At 36.7% G+C, this 20,473-nt stretch overlaps 2 protein-coding genes across 3 annotated transcripts in view; one reads left to right on the top strand and one right to left on the bottom strand.

The window, feature by feature from the left end:
- Positions 1-3,575: 3,575 nt before the first annotated feature.
- ccni2 (cyclin I family, member 2) lies at positions 3,576-18,396 on the top strand. 2 transcript variants are annotated; one of them, XM_044141644.1, is made up of 7 exons: positions 3,576-3,706; positions 8,243-8,399; positions 8,906-9,040; positions 9,147-9,221; positions 9,309-9,449; positions 12,369-12,665; positions 13,846-18,396. In XM_044141644.1, exons 2-7 carry the CDS (start codon positions 8,286-8,288, stop codon positions 14,161-14,163), a joined length of 1,080 nt encoding a protein of 359 aa, XP_043997579.1. In that variant the 5' UTR covers positions 3,576-3,706; positions 8,243-8,285; the 3' UTR covers positions 14,164-18,396. The 2 variants fall into 2 exon arrangements, with proteins under 2 accessions (XP_043997579.1, XP_043997578.1); XM_044141643.1 differs by lacking the exon at positions 3,576-3,706 and adding an exon at positions 6,887-7,229.
- sept8a (septin 8a) overlaps positions 17,444-20,473 on the bottom strand; it is a 30,551-nt gene continuing 27,521 nt past the window's right edge. Inside the window, exon 12 of the mRNA XM_044141645.1 lies at positions 17,444-18,494. Coding sequence (XP_043997580.1) covers positions 18,491-18,494 — 4 coding nt within the window. The 3' untranslated portion in view covers positions 17,444-18,490. The remainder of the gene's footprint in view (positions 18,495-20,473) is intronic.

Genomic DNA, 20,473 nt, shown 5'->3' with positions numbered 1-20,473 from the left:
AAAGCCTCTGCTTGGGGTTTAATAAGACACGGACTTATGTAACCTCCCACTGTCACATCTCCATCCAGACATTTTGTCTTTGCAAATATAGCCACCTCTAAATTAAAACGCACTGTGACGTTGATTGAGTTGGCCTTGTTCCTGTTATCTTGATGTTTTTCACCTTCAGTGTGCAAACGATGAGAAAAGAACATCATGTTTTTGAGCTATTCATGCCGGCTTAGCAAAGATGGTCAAGCTCGGGGCATTTCCCTGTTCCCACCTCTTCTTCAGCACTTTCTTTCATCTCCAATAATGTGAAGTCTCTCCCTCTGGAAATGATGCACTGGTGCTTTTCAAGGCAAGCAAGGGTGAAATCTGTCATCTGTGGGGCTCAAAATAGGAAAAGCTTGCCTTGAGCAGAGGAAAAAAAAGACGAAGAGAAACATGTATTTTTAAAACGACTAAATAATGGATGTACAGTCCACCTTTTCAGCTATTTTAAATCACGGAGGCAATAAAATGATGAAGAAAATCTGTTGAAGTTAACGAAGCCTTAGACATGTTTATTTGCATGAGCTGGTCTTTGTCTCCCTCCAGTGGCTGGCAGCAGATACATCGAGATCATCATGTTAATTTAAATGTAAGCTGGGCAGGAAATGAACCAATCAGTCTGGATAGTGATTCCAGCAGCATTTTGATGGCCAGTTTTTCAGTCACTCCTCTCTTATATGCATTATAGGAGGTCGATGGATAAGTGCAACAATTACAGGAAGCATCTGCTGATCTGTTTATGTTTCCTTACTTTGCAAAGGCAGTAAATGCTTCTAGTTGGACAGGAATAATGAATTTTTAAAACATACCATACTGCAGTGTCATCATTTGCAAATAGGAACATTATGTCAGATTTAAATAGACTGTATCAAAATACTTTGATTGAATTCATAATGCATATGTCGTTAGAATTTTTGTGTTAAATTATGTTATGTTATGTTATGTTATGTTATGTTATGTTATGTTATGTTATGTTATGTTATGTTATGTTATGTTATGTTATGTTATGTTATGTTATGTTATGTAAAGCAGAAATTGGTGGCATTGGAAAGACAACTGAATGCATTTGAATTAAGGTTTTGTATGATTAAATTATAATAACCTTTTGGAACAAGCAAGTTTTTAAATCTTGTAACATGAACATTAGCTATGATCTGATAAGAAAGTTAAGGGATCAAAGATGTGATGCTTTCTGATCCATTTTTACTCAAAGTCAGAGTAAAAAGCTGGAGTTGGTTGGCATCAATCCAATGTTTTTCTGGGTAAAATGCCAATTCCAGTCCATCCTAGTTATTATGCTTGATAGGACAAAAATTGAGCAATTTGACAAAGGTTTTAGAAAAATGATTTAGAGTAGTCAATATGAGGTTCTCAAATGTATGAATAAACAAGTAACAGTTTGTTTCAATACATTGTGAATTTTCTCTAACTGGGTCAAATGTTTACTTAGAGCCTAATATGTGAACAACTCTCTGAGGACACAGGGACAAACAGTTTGCTGCCATATTCATTACTGGATACTTGACCACATTTCTTATTAAAAATGTTTGGTTTTCTGAAGTGGAACTGGTGTTTAAGTGCAGTCTATACATTTTTTAAATGTGGTTATACCTATGGTCCTTCCAGAAACTTAGTTTGTTTTATTTATTCTAAAATCTACAATGTTTTTATGTGTGTCTGGGATCAAAGTCCTCCAGGAACATTCATCTAGGCTTTAATGTGTTACAATGTTAAAATATTATAGTAATCCTCCACCTTCATTATTCTACCCATTCTGTACAAAGCACCTTGACCTCTAGGAGTGAAAACATACCTCAGTATGATGCTATCAGCACCATGATTAGTCCAGTGTCTTTGGGTTAAAACTCCATCTTGGCTCCTCCAAACATTCTTTTTGTGGACAAATTGCTCTGTCTTTGTCTCCAGGAGATCTAACTAATTCAAAACAGTTTTTTTTTCTGTAACCTCCAGTTTACTATCAGCTTGAGTTGTTGTAGTTCTTGTGTTGTTCTTGAACATCCTGACTAAGCTCCTTTCATCGAACAACATGAAGATAAATGGGTGCTAACTCTCCAAAACTCACATTAAAGGTGATTGTGGAATAGATGAATCACACTAACCAAGGTTCTGGAAAGTTCTTTTTGAAGAATTAACAGGAGCTTGAAACTCCAACTTGTGCACTGAATTATTTTAAAAAATGATTAAAGTTGCAGGTTCTTTAAACATCACACTATAAAAAAGAGCAGTTCATATATATAATTAAAATCCTAAATATAAAATTACTTTCACTCCCATAATGACTGAAAATGTAGATTACATTGACCATGGTTTTGTCAAATGTAATTACAGAACATACATTTACAGTTTTATGAGCAGATTCCAATGGAGCCTAATTCTATCTAAACACTAAATCCCTAAAATATCAGTGGAAGATCGCAAGGGGCCTCTAAAGACCAAAAGGCAAAGAAAATCCATTTCAGTTTGGCCCAACAGGCAGTTATCAAAGTCAGAGATTAGATGTGACTTTGGGAACATAATGTGCTCGGCCAAGTGCACAAAGCACTCCTGACAGGACAAAGTTGGTTAAGGGCTGACATTAATTTACGATGTGATGGAGAGCGGACACATGAAGAGACGGAGAGAGCCAGGGGAACCGCAGATGCTCTGTATGGTCCTGTTAAACTGATCGGAGCAGACTCATCCTCCAACCTTCACTGAGAAAAGCTCAACATGTAGATTCTCTCTCAGAGAATCACACCGAGAAAGCAGAGGGACCCTCAGGCTATGTGAGTGTTCTGATGTCAGACTTAGCTGCCTCGCGGATATTCTGACCTCACTGCACATGAGACATGTTACCATATTTTGTCATTGATTTCTGACATTTCAAACAAAGTGTGAATAGAGTGTTAACTAAAAAATACATTAAGTTTGGATTTTGTCCTTTTGCAATTTTATTTTAGCTTTAGCAGATACGTTTTACTCATTTTTCTATTCACATTTTCAATAAATTAGTGTTAAACTCACCTCTCTTCTGTAGGATATAAAGAAAAAATAATTATTTGGAATTGGACACAATTTCACCCAAATCCAAGATATGGAGAGTCGAAATGAAAACATGACTTTTTTTTTTTTTATCTGTAGAGAACATAATTACAATACAAGGGAAAAAATGACAGTAAAGATGAGCTTTACCACCCAGTCCTTTAATGCCAACAGTTTTCTTTTCAGTTAATTTTCACACACTGACAGAAAAGCACTGACATTTCTAATTACCAGAACCAGTGAGAAAACTAATATACAACCTTGTACGGGTCAGAGGTGATGCAGAAAATTGAAACATAGAGAGAATATGCACACTGAAGGAGAAAACTCTCACCATATGTTTATTCAACCTTTTGAGCCTAAATGATGTACACAAACCTGTCCTATCCCAGTGACTCAGAGCGTAAAGAACAAATAAATTTCCCTTTAGTCGAACACAACCTGACCTCATGCAGAAACATAATCAGTGTGTTCCCACTGCTTTTTGCACTCTGTCAACTCACAGATCTGCTGCTGCCTGCTGCGACCGTCATTTCTTATCAGCATTCCTGCCATGACCTCCGCTCACACACAATGAAGCTCTTTTTCTCAGTGAATTTCAGCTGAGAGTGGAAGCAAATACTTTCCCACGGTAGGTGATATATTTTAACACTATAGCTGGAATCTGATCCATTTCTGAATATTTATCTCTGATGATGCTTGCAGGCACACAGAGAGGAAATGAACATGCTAATGTCTTCCTCTACCACAGTGAGTAGAGATAAGTGATGAATTCAAGTTCTCTGATGAATAACTTGAATTCATCAGATATTAGTCAAACTCTGACACTTTAAGACTGTTGCTCAGTTTGGGTAAAAAACTGTCTGTGGCATTAACTCCATGACATTTCCAATAACTGGCTGTCTGTCTTTAACATCGATATGGAAGAATTTTGGCTCAATCCTCTTCCCAGAGTTATTTTAATTCTGCTACATTGGAGCGTATTCAAACATGAAGAGCTTGTGTACGGTCATGGCATCTTTGACTAGGCCACTCAAAAGACATAATTTTGCTTTTGTTTATACAGCCATTCAGAGGTGAATTTGCTAGAATGGCTTGGATCCTTGTTCTGCTACATAACCCAACAAAACATTTGCAAATAGTCATATTTACCTGTAAAAGATGATTGGGAACACTTAAGTGTAATAAAAAAAGAAAAAGTCAATACTTTCAATTGCAAATGAGCTTTTCAATGACATTCTAATTATTGAGATTGATCTATATTAACATAAATCTGAGTTACAGCAATTATGGACAATTCTTTCACTCCATCCAAAGGGCTGCAATCAACCTAAATTACACAATCCCAGTTGTACATTTTGAGTGCTAATAGCAAATGTCCAAAGCCATTCACAGGATTTAAATGGAAGTGAAAAACAAAATGTAGTGATTTACTATTTAGCTTTAAATTACTCGCTCAATTGAGATTGCCACTGCAAATTATTATTGTCTGCATGGCTAAGAAATTATAGAGCACCAGAAAAAAAGAAAGTTGGGCCACATTGAAGGTTTCACTGTGTACAGACAAGCTCTGAGATTCTGTTATTCTGCTTAAAATACAAATACATTTGGTCAATAAAAAATTTCATTTATTCTAAACACGAATTATGCAGGCATCTATAAACATTTTGTGCCAAAGGGCATGTTCATCATCATCTACTTTGGCAGCTTTCATTGCAGAGCTAAAGAAGAGACAAAACACTGAGAAAGTTTGTTGATGGCTGAATAACAAAGGGTTTAAAATTGTATTTTTCCGCATTAATCAAGCATCCATTTGTAGTTGTGTTGTTTTCAAAGTCTTTCTTTTGCTTTTATTTCTACAGAAAAAGTTTAATCAACCATCTGTCGTCTCTTTTCTTAGAGCTGGTGCTAAATTGAATGAAGCCAGAGATATAAGAGCAGCAGGGATGTGATTGGGGTTTAGGATAAGAGCAGGTTTATTACTGACAACAGAACCGCTCCAATCTACCAGCAATCTTTTCTTCTGTTTGTTTGATTTGTTGCGCCAGAAAACTCAGAAAGTCTGTTGATGAAAGAAACTTCATGACAAACAAGCCTAATGCAACAATTTGGCTCCAATGCGATTTGTCATTCAATTACACAGACATAGACACAACCCCACTTACCCTAAACCTTTAAACTTTTACTTTGTTATACCTGAAAATGTTAATGTGTTTTATTTTTGTTTTTATGAACAAGTTTAACACAAAGTAATTTAGAAATTTAAAGTAAAACAGAAAGATTTCAAACATTTCTCACCATCAAGAAAACCATTTGTACTCAATTCTCTTTACTCAAATACCACTACATAAAACCAAGTGCATCCAACTGCCTAGAGAAGTCACTAAACTGGCAAACAGTTTATAGCTTATAACAGTGTATAGCCAATGAATGCTCTCCATCTAATCTGACTCAAAGTGAAAAACTGCAAAAAATGGGCAACAATCTTTGTCTCTAGATGTGCAAGGCTAGTCGAGACATATTTCTAAATAATCACATTAAATGTATTGATTGGAAGGAACTCATTAAAAATACAAACTTGTTAAATGCATTAGGTGCAAAATAGTCTTCTTTAGGTACAAAATGAAAATAAGAAGGAGTTAAATAGAAATGGGTGATTAAGAAACAAAGATATGATTTAACAAAGTGGGAAACAGGAAAGAATTATGACACTGAAAGAGTTCCCTTCTCTTGTATATAAGAGAATATCTCATCAATATTTCTGAACTTTTATTTAATTTAATAAAATTTTTACTTTAATTTTGAATTTTTACAACTTTGTATTTTTGCCTTTATGATGTAAAGCACTTTGAACTGCCTTGCTGCTGAACTGTGCTATACAAATAGATTTGATTGATTAATTGATTGAAACTATCCAAAGGTAATCATTCTGTGACAGAGTATCTACAAACAGTTAGGACAGCTGACAAGTTTCAGTGGAGGGTACATCCCACCAAACTCACCACAAGGTGAGATGCTGCAACATTTGGAGACATTGCAATCAGCTCAAAACTACATGCCTGTCACAAGGAAACAGTAGATCAGCAAAGCAAAGCACGGTGGTGGTAAGCTGATGATTTGGGCTTATTTTGCAGTTAGTTTTGATTGACCATAAACTTTTTTTGTGTTCCAAAAATATAATCTAGACAAAATAAAGTTTGAGCAAACTGGGTCATCAGCAGGATCATGATCCAAAGCACAGCAGCAAATCTACAGAAAGAAGTAATGACTGAGTTCTAGTTACCAAGGAATCCTGTTTCTTCTTCATGGTGCGTACATATAGATACATTTAGGTATTTGACTGCATCGTGAATAAAATATGAAAAGGTTCAAGGAGTATTATTATCATTTTATTAGCGCTGTCTGTTTTCACTGTTTGGCTACATCTTTGTTTAATGAATAATGAGTAAGGAAACAAGCCGCCATCTTCATACTCTTAAGATTAAATTATTTCAGAACTTTAAAAGAAACAGATTATGTGTTTTGTGTGTTGTGACAAGGTGAAATTATTGACTTCTTTGTTTCCATGGCTGTAAAAAGGTCAGGTCAACTTAATGATTAAGAACAAGTTTTTAGTGTTTGGGTTTTTCTAAAGGAAGAACAGCCGCTGCGTCACAGCAGCGTTTATTGTAAAACAGCATCTGAACAAACAGCTTCAAAAGAAGCACAGACTGCTGAGATCTTCCATTTCCAGACAAAGCTCGACCATTTTGTGCGTGAAGCCCCGCACGTCTGACCCACTAACACAAATCTGCTCACGAGACGTCATAAGGGGGCGGAGTCTGCAGCGTTCAAAACACAGCTTGTCCCCAATTCTTCCTGATCTCTGCTTCCTGCCTCTTTTGCGCTCTTTTTTTATTTTCGCATTCTTTTATTTTTTATCATCTGCTTTGTGGAATTTTATTGCGCTTTTACTCTTTGTTTTACTTTTGTTATTATAAAGATATAATGCGTCTGCTCTCCGAGATACATTTTGTTCCGAGATTGTTTTTCCGAACAGATCCATCCTACTGTTGACTGCTGGTTTGTTGTCTTCGGTGAATATGGTTTGATTAAAAAATACCGTATAAATGCAACCGCCGTCTAAGACACTGCCTGCTTCTGAAATCAAAGAGGTAATGCTGTCTGAGAGTCAACTAAATAACAGGAAGCTAAATGCTTTTGTTTGCAGGAGAAACTGTGCAGGAAGCTGCTGCAGCTGCACTTTATTATTCCGCCAGAATTCAGTCGTGTTGTGATACACCCGCCGCAGATTTAGGCTAATTTTGTCTTTTAAATTTGGGGATTAACGCTGCTGCATCACTTCATGTCTGCCTGCAGACTCTGAAAATGGCGTTGTTTTTGAACAAAGTCAGCGCGCATCTTATTTCCTGCTGCATACTCGGATGTTTTGAAGAGTTAACAATCTATATTTACAGAATTTTTACAATAATGGAACATATAAATGCACAATGATTCTTCCAAAGAGTCAACTCTCAGTTCTTACGTTTGTAAACTGCATTAAAATCGATGTTTACGTGGAAAGAAAAGTGCATCTCAAATAATGCATGTAGTAATTTGCTGAATGCCTAAAGTACATTAGTTCAATAAATAATTAGGTGTTAATAAATCTTTATAATTTAAATAAAATCGGAAATTATTCTAGTAAATAAATGCATTCGTCTATAAAATTATTAATCATTTTAATCAAATTGCATAATAGTTTATTTGGACAGTTAAAATAACAAATTCATTAAATTAAATGAATATGAATGTTTCTATTTTTCATAAAATGCAAAGCTCAACTGGTAATTTTTCTATTTATTTATTTAATACGCATTTCTAAAATGACGCTGCCTGTCAGTTGGCAGGGCTGAAGACTTGGCTGTGCAGAGCCTTCTGTTTGATTGTAGCAAAAGATTTACTAAATTAATATTTTAAAAAAATTCATAGGATTTTAGAATATAATTTAATGTAGTAATTCACACATTTAAGTATTTATTTAATAAATTATTAATGTTTACATGAATACCAACACAGTTTGAAAATGAATTTATTGCATTAATTACCATTGCCATTAATTATTTAGCCGTGGACAGAGTTGTGTTCGGTGTAAGTAAATGTGACCTCCCTGGGATGTTTGTGTCAGGTGTGTGAGCGCTGGGTCCAGGCTGGCCTGTGCTGTGGAGGGAATGAAGAACCCGGTAGCTGCAGAGAGCCGCCGGCTGCTCGGCCTGCTGGAGGCTGCTCTGCTCAGAGAGGCTCGTCTGTGGAAGGTCCCGCTCTTCAAAAATGGATGCATTCAGGTGAGCTAATAATTATTAGCATTATAATGGCATCATTAATGGTAATAATTACCATAATTATTGGTAAATATTTTGGAAAGATCCCGTTGTTTCTGCTTGAGACATGCAAAGAACTGAATTTTAGTGCCAGTCAGCAAGTTCAGCCCATGGATGTTGGGGGCCTTAAGTAGAATGTGACTTGGAGCCCACGTCCTGTTACGGCCATTAAACACCAGCCATCGGTAGCAGTGTGTTGATACAGATTTAGTTCAGTCAGGAAGTTACAAGTAAAAGCCAGCAAAGTCACTACTAATGTAAGAACTCATTGTTTGGGTGATTTGACTTTATTTTCTTTCCATCTGCTTTTGAAGAGCATTCCCTCTACTCCTGCGATACTTTTAGTTTTTTGTTGTTTTTTCTTTTTACTGTGTGTGAAAGAATGCATGATGTCTGGCCATTGTCATGGTGACCAATCTTTCCCTTCCTGTCAGTTAATGATCAATACTTGTCCTTTCTTTATCTGGCAGGGTGCTGACATCTCCTTGTCCCAACACCAGCAAATGATCGTTTGGATTGGAGAAATGAACCGGCTGTTTCAGTTCTGTCCAGAAACTTTTGCGTTGGGAGTGTGTGTCCTTAACCGCCTGCTGTCCACTGTCAAGGTAAATGGCTGCAGCCTTGTCTACAAGGGCGTACATTTTGTTTTGTCCAATTATTTTCACATTTGGCAGCAGCTACAGCCAAATGGACACTTTTCTTTTCCCCAAGGCTCAGAGAAAATACCTAAAATGCATCGCTTTTACCTCCCTGGTCCTGGCAGCCAAAATCAACGAGGAAGACGAGGTAACCTCTTTCATAGAAACACAAAGACTTCACACATTTTCAAAACAATATGTTTATTTGGCTTCTGTTGGTGTCTGTTTGCAACAGGTTATTGGTTCTGTTAAAGACCTGGTGGTGCGGAGTGGATGCAACTTTTCAACAGCAGAGATTCTTCGTATGGAGCGGATCATTCTGGACAAGCTGCACTGGGATCTGTACACGGCAACACCGGTCGACTTCATTCACATCGTGAGTTTACAGAACAGCAGATTAATTAACAGTTCTTTTTTTTCCCATTAGACCTCAACATCTCAGTTACTTTTGGTCTTACAGTGAAACACAAGCAGTACAAAAAGCAGACATTGCAAACCATCATGCTTCAAGATTCTCTGTTCCACATTTAAGGGTTGGTCCTAGGTTACATTGTGCATTTATTTAACTGGATGTCATGTGCCTGTGATTAGAATTACAAACTACATTTCTACTTCTGATTGATATGCAAACTTCAAGACAGAAAATCTGATGGGAGATTGTTAGATTTCCCACCTTCTGATGAATTATAACTTCAAGTAAAAACGGGTTCTAATTGTGTTAGTCGCAAAAGCAAACATTTGTTGGTATAAAAAACCAGCAAATCTGTTTTCTGACACAATAACAGCTTCTTTCAGAAATATTGTATTCTTTTAATACCAAATGGATGCAGCAAAACATTTTGTTCCAAATTTCAAGAATGCATTTGCAAGCTACCCACAAAGCATGCCTGCTGTGCATTGGGCCAAGGCACTTCTGACTTTTCTGCAGCCATATTGTGGAAATATAAACCCTGTCGCCACCAGATGGCGGGTTGGATGAGCTGATCTTGTCTGGGCTTCCAGACCTCATGCAGCACAAACACTGCAGTTTACAACATAGTGTGGTTTTACTGTGTTAAACAGGTTTATCATGTTTATTTTTTTAGGTCTACAGCTTGGATCTGTACCCCATCATCTAAAAATCATTGCCCAAAGCAGAACCCACTGATTGAATTACCAACAGACAAACACACCTGGGCCTGCTGCTGTTTTCATAAGGCTTTTAAGGTTAAACAGAATTAATCTGAAGATGGTTAATAATGAGCACGACTTCTTAATTTGAGTTCAAGATAAAAGCAGAGCCTTGCAAAAGTGTCCTTATTACTTGAACTTTACATTGTTTTTCTGGATTTTGTGTGTCCACGAATCAATAACAGAACCAATAACTATAATAACTACAGAACTAATAAAAATTTGAGAAGTACATTTGACACTTATACTCTCAAACATATTATTTACATGCAAACCATTATTTAACCCTGAACACCAGTCTGAACATACTGTCTGAACTGTGAAACATAGAGGTGGCAGCATCATGCTGAGTGTGTTTTGTTTTTTGTTTCTTCAGTGGGGGCAGGGAAACTGAGAGAAAGTCAAATACAGGCCAATGCTAGAAGAAAACCAGCTGGAGGCTTCAACAGACCTGAAACTGTGAATAAAACCTAAACTACAACCAATTCAGTCCAACACTGAATCTAATTGATCATTTATAGCTAGACACCAAACTGGCTGGTCTATTTAGCAAAGAATAAGCAGAAATATCAGATTGCAAAGTTGGTAGATGCATTAAAGTTACAGCTTTAATTGCAAACCATAATTTTCCTTCATCTTCACAATTAGACTTTACATTGAAAGTAGTCATTTCCTTATACGTAGTCACAAAGAATCCCAATGACATACGTTGAAGTTCAAGGGATATGAATACTTCTGCAAGGCACCTTAAATCCCCCAGAGAGCAACAGCTTTGAGCCCAGTGCTGAATGCATTATGAATACAGGCCAGTTTGTAATATTGACCACACTGTGCTACAATGAGACGACTCCTTTTGATACAAATCTTGATTACCATTTTCTGCTAAATCAACCTTTCAGTCATATATCATTCCCAGTTAGTTTCAGTCTCATTCTCCGACAGGGAAAACTTACATTCCTTCAGCAATAGCGCTGGATTTGTCTGCAAACACTTTAGACATATTTTTCCATAAAGCCACAAACCGTAAAACCTTTCATCGAGAAGCGGATTCATCTCCCAAACTCCAAACCCTCTGTTACATTTCAGGATCTGAATTTGAGTTACTGTGGATAATACAAAATCCAGGACTTCTAAAATAAAGAGCCATAATATAACAAAACTATAATAAAATAAAGATTTTTTTTTCTCTTTTACTTTAAATAAATATATTTTAAATAACTTTTACTTTAAATATTTCACATCGATACTGTAAACATCTGCCCTGAAGAAATTACTTTGCATTCCCTTTTTAAATACTGAACAGTTATTTTCTGTTACGTACAAAACAGCGATTTGTCACAGACTCTCCACCATGACATGATGATAGGGATAAATTTACAGAGATTCACAGATTCGCCATTAAAGTTGATGTGCATCTAAATAAAATCAGAGGTCCGTTCAGCTGGATGGTGGCGAAGAACAGCCATCATGTGTGGATGAATCCTTTAAAGCCAAATTGTTTATATATAATCAGAGAAATGGAGGATTTTCAGATAGTTTTAGTTCAGCTTCATTTCATTTGGCACAACGATACTGAATTTACCTCCCAGTGCAATTCCACTTTCTTTTAAAAACATGGCTTATTTCTGCTAGAGACAACTAAAGCACAACATGAATGTATTAATAAAGGAAATACATGATATGAGATAACAAAAACTCCTCTCTTGTAAACCAAATGAGTTCCAAATCCTTTTGCTTGAAAGAAATGTTACCCAAGCTGTTTGACTCACTGAGCAAAGGAAGAATGTTTTTTTTTTCACACTATGATCCCAACAAGGATAGGTTTTATACTGTCTGCACACAATCGAGAACACAGAGGAGCACTGCACAGACAACACAAAACAAACAGGATGGCCATGAGACAGAATGGGAGATTTCTAAAGGGGCGAGATGAACAGTTGCTGGACTGACCCTCTACAAACAATTTGGGAGGACTACAAAATCCCCAACTGTAAACTGACAGGAGATTTAAGTTTAGGCTAACTGGATCAAAGGGTTTTTATAGTAATAATCATAATGAGGTGGCTAAAGAAGGACTGAAAATGACATAATGCTAACATTTTGTCTTTGTCCTCGTTGCTCCCAGTTCCATGCCCTTCTCATCTCGGGCCATCCCCACCTGGCTCCGTCCTTTAGTCTCGGTTCCAGCATGGACCCCGGGGCGATTGCTGGTGCAATCCCTGTGAAGCCTGGGCATCAGAAGACGCCCCCCTCAGGCTTCCAGGCGGCGTTGTGGACCAGGCAGGTGCAGCACTGTATGGCCTGCCACCAGCTCTGGCAGTTCAAGGGCTCCACGCTGGCCTTGGCCATCATCACTTTGGAGCTGGAGGCGCTCACTCCGGACTGGTTCTCTGTCTTCACCGACCTACTGAAAAAAGCGCAGGTAAGAGAGCAGCTTAGGCCCAGTGGGAGATTAATCCATGGTGTAAATCGTTGCCGCTCTCAGGAATGCGTTTAAATATTGAGCTGAGTTCCAGAAAAACTTGTGATGAAATAATTAATAGTGCAAAATCTAACACTTCAATTTGTAGGAAATTCAGTTTTTGAGAAACACTTCAGCTTTATTTTTTTATTGTAGTGAAGGAAATAGAGCACCCTCTATTTAATTGAAGGACAATCGTCTTCACTTTAAAGAGTGCTACTGCAGAAGGTTTGGGAAGGTTTAGCCAAGTTGCTATTTTCTTGCTTTGACTTTTAAAGATGAATACATATCAGCCTTATTTGACATCATGTTCACCTGTCTTTCCCATTTTAAAGGAAGGATAAGAGAAATTGGCATCATTTACGTCATACGTACTGTGAATGACTTGGTAGAAAATTCAATGCAATTGTTTTGTTTCCATCATAAAATCTAAAGGCAGGATTTTTCTAAAACATTTTTTGTAAAATTATGTTATTAGAATAAAAGGCATTTTTGCACATCATTGCCACATGTGCTAGTCATAGCTGAGGGTTCTGCCCATTGGGGCTGCACAATAAATTACAAATGTATCGTAAACGCAATGTTAATATTGCAAAGGACTGTTTGGAGTGAATTTATTGTTTAATGCACTGCAAGTGTTGAGAAGTTGCGTTTTTAATGTCAAGCCAGTTAGACAGTCTCATGTCAGTGGATGCTAAAACTGGTTACCAAAGATGTTGTCCAAAATGCCAAAGGTCCAGAGTTCAGGAATCACAGGTAATGAGAGGAAAAGAAAAACAAACCCGTACATCACAGTGTTTAACAGTATTATTGTCAAATAATGTGCAGGTCTGCTGCTTATCTTTTATAAGGAGGCACAATTTGGTACATCCAGATGGCAGAAATGTGTTCTTTCCTGTTTAAAGAAAAGCAAAACAAAATGAAATATTTGGTTAAAACAGCCTCCTCTGCAACTCCAACCTCTGTAATTAACCCAGAAAAACAATAGTTAAGTTTATTTAAATGGAGGTGTAGAGGCTGTGTATTTTAATTCTTTGAGGCCAATTAAATGATTGAAAAATAAAAACCCACGCATGATGCCGCTTTAGAAATCACCTCTGAGCCGTCATTCAACCTGTTCCGGTGGTGTTGCTCCTCCCAGGTTGACAGTGCCGAGTTCATCCACTGCAAAGAGATTGTAGACGAGTTTCTACACAGCATGGAGTTCTCCCTGCCCGCCAACGCTGTGTACATCCTGGACAGCTCCCAGATCCAGGAGAAGCAGCAGCAGCTCTGGAGCCCCTCGCAGCGCCACATGGCGGCCAGAAGGGGGCGTGGCGCCAGAGAGCAAAGGGAATTGGATGACTACTATGACGGTTTCAGGCGTTTGTATAACGAGGAGAGCGAAATAGAGGAAATGTTTGAAATTGAGCAGAAAGGTGTGTCTCCCTGCCCGCCACTGCACCCTGCTGGCAACTAGCAGGATGTCAATCCAGCTTTTACAGGCTTTGTGATTCCAGGTTACTGATTTACAAGCTAGTTATTTAGTTTTAGCTCCTCTTCTGCTTTTCTCTTCAGCCACATTGAATGTGGATTTGGGTACCAGCTAACTCTTATTTTGCTGTGACATTTGGGGGAACTGAGGAGGATTTAATAAGCTTAACTGTAAAGAAACATAAATGTTTCTCTTCAGAGAGGTTTGGTTTTGCATATCAGCCGAACTGTTTCAATACGTTAGATGAAAGGAGTTTTATTTTCAGTTTTGTCTTAATCCTGGTTTAGGATTTTAATGTGAGGCATCTTGGTGCTCAGGTTTCTCTCCAGAGCCACAAAGCACTTTAAGATAAAGTTAAGCTTTTTACAAATATATTTTTCCAGCCTTTGTTTTTTTTTATGTGTATATATAAAACTTACTTGTACTTAACATGTTTTATTTACCTTATTTACAAACGCAACCTTTTACACATATAAGCTTTCCTTTGTTTTACTAAATTATGCAAATGTTTTTAGTATTTTATGCTGCAACATGTATTTCCTTCATGCAACTGTCATTACATATCAAATATGAGCACCTTTTGGGAGATTAGTTCAACACTAGATTGACAAAAGGCGATTAATCTTATGGTATTTTGTAAGTGCATTCAGTGTGAGAGCACAAGTAATGCGTGACTGAAGTTCGGGATCAAGGTGACATGTTTTGATTTAATCAGGCAGAGATTAGCCAGTGCCATGAGCTTTACTTTATCAAAGTATTTTGAAAAATGTGGCCATTTGAACAACATTTTATGTTGTTTCTGAATGGACATTGTGTCTCCTCTGCCAAAGCTCTGAAGCTCAAAGACACTGAATACTCAGCAATAATGTCTGCAATGTGAACTAATTTCTGTTTTCTAAACCTTAAAGATGTTTCACATTTTTATTTGTGTGCTAAGGCAGCTATATCATATGTTTGGTTTTTTTTTACCACAAATAAACTACAACTTTAAAAATTTTGAAGGGTCAAATGTTTGGTTTGTCAATCTCAAAGAATAGAAGTGGGTTGAAGAAAGTGCTTACTTGCCAACACCGTTGTATAAATCTGAAGAAAATCAAACTCAATTGATTTCTCCCAGCCTTTGTTCAGGAATGGAATGGTCATATTTAAGGTATTGTAACAAATAGTACAGTTATGGTGTAATTTATGGTTAATATTTAGTCAGTTTCTTAATACTTAAGAGTTTGGGAACTCCTCAGTGGGGGAATTTCACTTCATTTTTCTATAAATATGTTCCCATTCTAAACTGGAGTTTTTGTCTTGAGCAAATTGAAATAAAAATGTTAGCTTCTATGCCACGAGACAAGAGTAACACAGTGGATTCCAAATATTAGCTTTTTCCAAGTTCCCATTTAAGCTGGCATTATAACTGCAGTACAGCTGGCTGCCACAGGAAGTTAAAATAGCAGGTTAAGAGTAGTGATTTTTGCATGAATGACACCTTTTATCTTAAACAATTGCAAATGTATTATTGTCTTTATCTAATGGGATTCTAATGCCAAAGCTTAATGCTCTTCAGAATTTTTAAATAGTTTAGAATTGAAGATATTTAATTTCAGGACTGACCAGTTTAAGTAAATTAAACCTTCAAACTGGAGATGAGCAAAAACTGTCAAACAGTCCTTTACAGCAGAATAGGACTGTAGAAATCAGAAGTCTGTGTACAGCCATGTTAAATTACAATACTCAGTAATAACACTAGTGGCTGCACTATCACATAGACATGCAGTAAGTGATAAACTATTTAAGGCCAAACCTCATTTGTTTTTTTCTTTTTGCTCCTTTTTATAGACTGAATGCTGCTTTAAAAGTTATTGGATTGATTATGAACTGTTTTTTTAGCCACCACCCCCTGTGTGTTATATCATAAAATAAAATCAAAAAAGTTCTTATAATTCCCTTTACAATAAGAAAGTTTAAAAAACTGTCTTTTACAGAGTATTCAGAAAGTTTAATATCTTCTTAAGGTATTTTATCAAGCTAATTGCGGTCTGAAACATTGTGGAATCACGAGGATGTGGCTTCACCTGGGATTAACTTTCCATTTTGCAGCAAACCATGAAACGCGTTACGGCAGCAGAAAGCTGCAGCTGCTGTAGAACGTCAGTGATTATCACTCAGCTTTGTTAGCACAGTGTCCTGGTGCTTTAAAGGACACGACATAGAGCTGTGAACATATTGTGCTGCTGGAAGAAATCCAGTCAGCCCTGCAGGTGGTGCACAGAATAATAATAGACTTGGCAAGAGATTCACATAAACAGAGAATCTGTATTACTGTGGTGTGACTTCCTCAGTCCGTTTTAAAGAATTACTGAAGTACTCCAGGTAGAGACAGAGAATGGATCAAAGATATCCCAAAGAGTTTCTAAATCTGAAAAAGATCTTTGCACAAAATCAAGCATTTAAAAATTTGTTTCACAGATCATGCTGTTAAAAGGAAAAGCTAGGCACATTTTTATTCCTAATGTGAGAGGATCTTGAAACTGCAGATAGTTTTGCAATCAATGAGACAAATGGTGGTGGAAGCACCATGCCAAAAAGCACAAGGAAACTGGGCAGGGTTTAAGGGAACACAGAAAGTTTCTGAAGGAAAAACCTTCTAGTCTTAAAATGGGGTAAAGGTTCACCATTTAGGAGGACAAAGTCCTTAAATATACCACTAGAGCAACAAGGGACCAGTTTGTTCAAAGCACATTAATGTGCTAAAAGGGTCCAGTTAAAGTCCAAGCTAAAATGTAAACGAATCTGTGGCAAGATCTTAAAATTGATGTTCACAGAATGAGCTGGTTCTACTTTGCAAAGAAAGGGCAAAAGTGTCATTCTTTAGATGTGCAACGCTGAGAGATGGTTTTACAAATTATTATCTGAATACCATGCCATGTATTTTAGACTTATCTGAAAAAACTATTATAAATATAGAACATACAGTGAAATAAATGACAAAATGCTTCAGTTTTTCAAGGCTCTGTACTTCTCCTTTTTGCTACTGCACTCCACCTTTAGCAAACAGAGAAACCACACAGTGTAGCAACACAGTGTTGAGTTAGAAAAAGCAACACGCTGAGCAAACATCATGCAGCTGCTTCAGTTCCAAATCGCCTCCATCTGACAGCTGTTTTGGTTGCAGACGCGATGAATGCGTCTTTACCTGCCCATGTTTCACCACCTTCCTCATCTCCCAGGAGTAAATGCAGACAAACAAATCAGAGCACAGAGAGGCTTCACATTTCGGAGGGAGGGTTTGCATTTATTTGCATCAACAGACAGTAAATACAGCTGCTCTCTTCTCCATGTCTGAGCGTAAACTCTCCTACAGCGAGTTGAGGCTTAAATGTTTACTGGCTTCATAGTCGTGATTCCACTGGCGTAACAAAACGATCACGCAAGGTTTACAATAGTTAAGTCACTCACAAATAATGTACACACTTTAATGGGCTTCTTGCATCATATTCATTAATCATATTAAAAACTAGTACATATTTGCATATTACTGGAAGCTTGGAAAGCTCAAGAAAATATTCACATACATTAACTGACTTACAGCACTAGAATATTGCATAGGTTTTAAGACGTAGGACTACATGTTAAGTTGTCAGTACCTCTAAGTGCAGGTACTCAGTTATTGCTTGACACGCTAAGATTTTAATGTATTATTCACTAATGAGGGACTGATTATACTAAACTAATTCCTCAGGGTTACAAAAAGACAAATTACCTCTGAATATTTTAAATGGGTCATACATTTTCTAAAAAGTTGAGGACCTTTTAATCTTTGATTTGAACATCAGGCCTATAAAAACTGGGTGCCCCTTATATTTTATATTTTCTTTAAATACATATTTTGCCCATATTTCCAAAATTGTAGTACCACGAAATGACAATGCTTGACAAGATTTAATCAGTTTGGGTGGCTAATGAGGAAAGAAAAGATACAGAAATATTTAAAACAACAAAAAAAATTAAAATAAACAAATATATTTATTTAAAAAATGTCCAACAATCACATAGAAAGATCCTGAATCAATGAGATGGCCACTGATGGACGTGAATATTTCTCTCTCTCACCATCTTTCACTCTTTTTCTCTCCTGTGGCTTCACCATCATCATCATCCTCAGTGTCTTAGGTCCATGTGCACAATGTCAAGATGGAATGTCAAAACAAGACAAAGAAAAACAAACAAACAAAAAAAGAAAACACAGATGTGGTCGTTGGTATGGTGATGGAGGACAAATCCATGGTCGTGTGTGGATGGGTGTGCTGCGCCTCAAAAATTAACTGAAAAACAATTAAACAATAAAGAAAATAAAGTGAATAAATGGCTGATTGGCCTTTTGAAATTATAAATAAAAACAGTGAAATATAGAAGTTGGAGCAATAAAAAAAAGTAAATCAAGCGTTAGTGATAGGGGGTAAAGTAAATAAAGCTCGTCTGTTTAATCACCTGTTTTATAAAATGCCACATTTAATTTGAGGAATTTAATTTGAGAAGCCCAGGAAGAACTTTAACATATCCACAAAATGGAAGACTGGATTGTTTCATACAGGCAGTGTGCATGAGCAGCCACAAGAGGGAGCCACTGGTCTACTTGTAAACTCTTACAATTCAAACCCAGAAATGAAAAACCAGCTGAAGAAAAAGTAGAGCTAAAATCTTATCTTTCAGTTGAAACTTGTTAATTCTTGTAACAATGACCCAAATTTATTTGCAAGACAAATGTCCTGCAACTTTCTGTTAATATTCACTAAAATATGAAAAACTGTGAGAAGACGACCAAAAAAACCCACTGATTTTATGTGTTTTTATACGCTTTGCTATTAATTCAGTTTGTGCATGGAGACTTTCAAATGAACACTTATGAGCGGGGTTATTGTTTTTAAACTTTGGATTGTTTTTTTACATGATGAACTTGAACTGCTCTCCACGGCTCTCCCTGAAGTCATTAAACAGGAAGTGAAAGAAAGATTGTTTGTGGGCACACACACAATTTAAGCTGTAAAGCACAAATGTTACTTTTTCTGCAGCAACTGGGCTCCTCTCCCTTTAAACGTAATCAGAACCAAAGACTTATGCCCCAGCAATCAAAAATTATAAATTAATATGTCAATCTCTTTTCTGCCTGCAGCAAATCAATTCTGTCAGTTTAGACTTTTCTTACCATCGTAGAGCTTAGTAAAGTAAGTAAAGTCAAAATACCAGCAGAGATGTCACAACTCATCAACATCCATGTAGAGGCTTAAAAACCCACTAATTAAAATCATAGTGCAAATAGGCAAAATTATCAAATTTCAAACTTAAGTTACTTTCTCAATTAAAGCATAAAAATATGGAAATGAAACAACTTTACTGAATATTCTGCAACATAAAACTGCAGTTGATGTGATTAAAAAGCTTTTTAACAGGGTGGAAATGCAGTGACAATCAGTACAATTGATACTTCCCATTAATTAACATGAACTACCGGTAGCTCATTTCAAGTGTAAATTTAGAGAAAATATTTCACTGGAACTATAAACATGAAGCTCTAATTGGTCCTTGATTTGGGTAAAAAATAGATGCCTTTTTCTGTAAGAAGGCCCTTTTAAGAAGCAAATTTTGTGCAAACAGGTGGAAAAACTGAACTGAACAGGAAAGACCTGGATTAAATTTAAACATATTTCTTGATTATGATTATGGAAAAAGATGAGTAATACAAAATTCAATAATAGAGCTTCTTCATAGATAGATCTCTGAGAGCAACATCTCACAATTTATTGCTAATTATTATATTTTATATATTTAGTGAGTTATATGCAGCTCTGAAAAAAATTACTTTTTATATTTAGAGAAGTTATGAGACTGATTGATTTATGTTTACTAGTATAACATAATGTCACTTATAATAGTTATTGTTGTGAACGTGAACTTAAAGTAGTCTGAAATAAAAATGTGTGGCAATTGAACTGCACTAGCACATCTGTAATTTGAACAAGTGTAGCTGTTTTTTGGCTAAATGCTACATCAGTTTTCACTTCTTGGTGCCTGAGAGCACGCTGACTGCCTCCACCCCGAGTATCCTGAATAATTAGAGCGAAACGAAAGGAAAGAGTGAAAGCACAGGAAACGTTCAACTTGGGCAGACCAAAAATGGAAGACGTTTCCTTAACACTTTCCAGGTCCTTAAAAAACGCCAAAGTGCTTTATGTTTTGGAGACGATTCCACAACAGCAGAGCACACTCCTTTACAAAGTCATTAGTGAAAGAGTTTGCTGCTGGA

Source organism: Gambusia affinis, linkage group LG15 (assembly GCF_019740435.1).
Source record: "Gambusia affinis linkage group LG15, SWU_Gaff_1.0, whole genome shotgun sequence".
NCBI classification, from domain to species: Eukaryota; Metazoa; Chordata; class Actinopteri; order Cyprinodontiformes; family Poeciliidae; genus Gambusia; species Gambusia affinis.
This window is presented reverse-complemented; position numbering and strand designations above follow the sequence as displayed.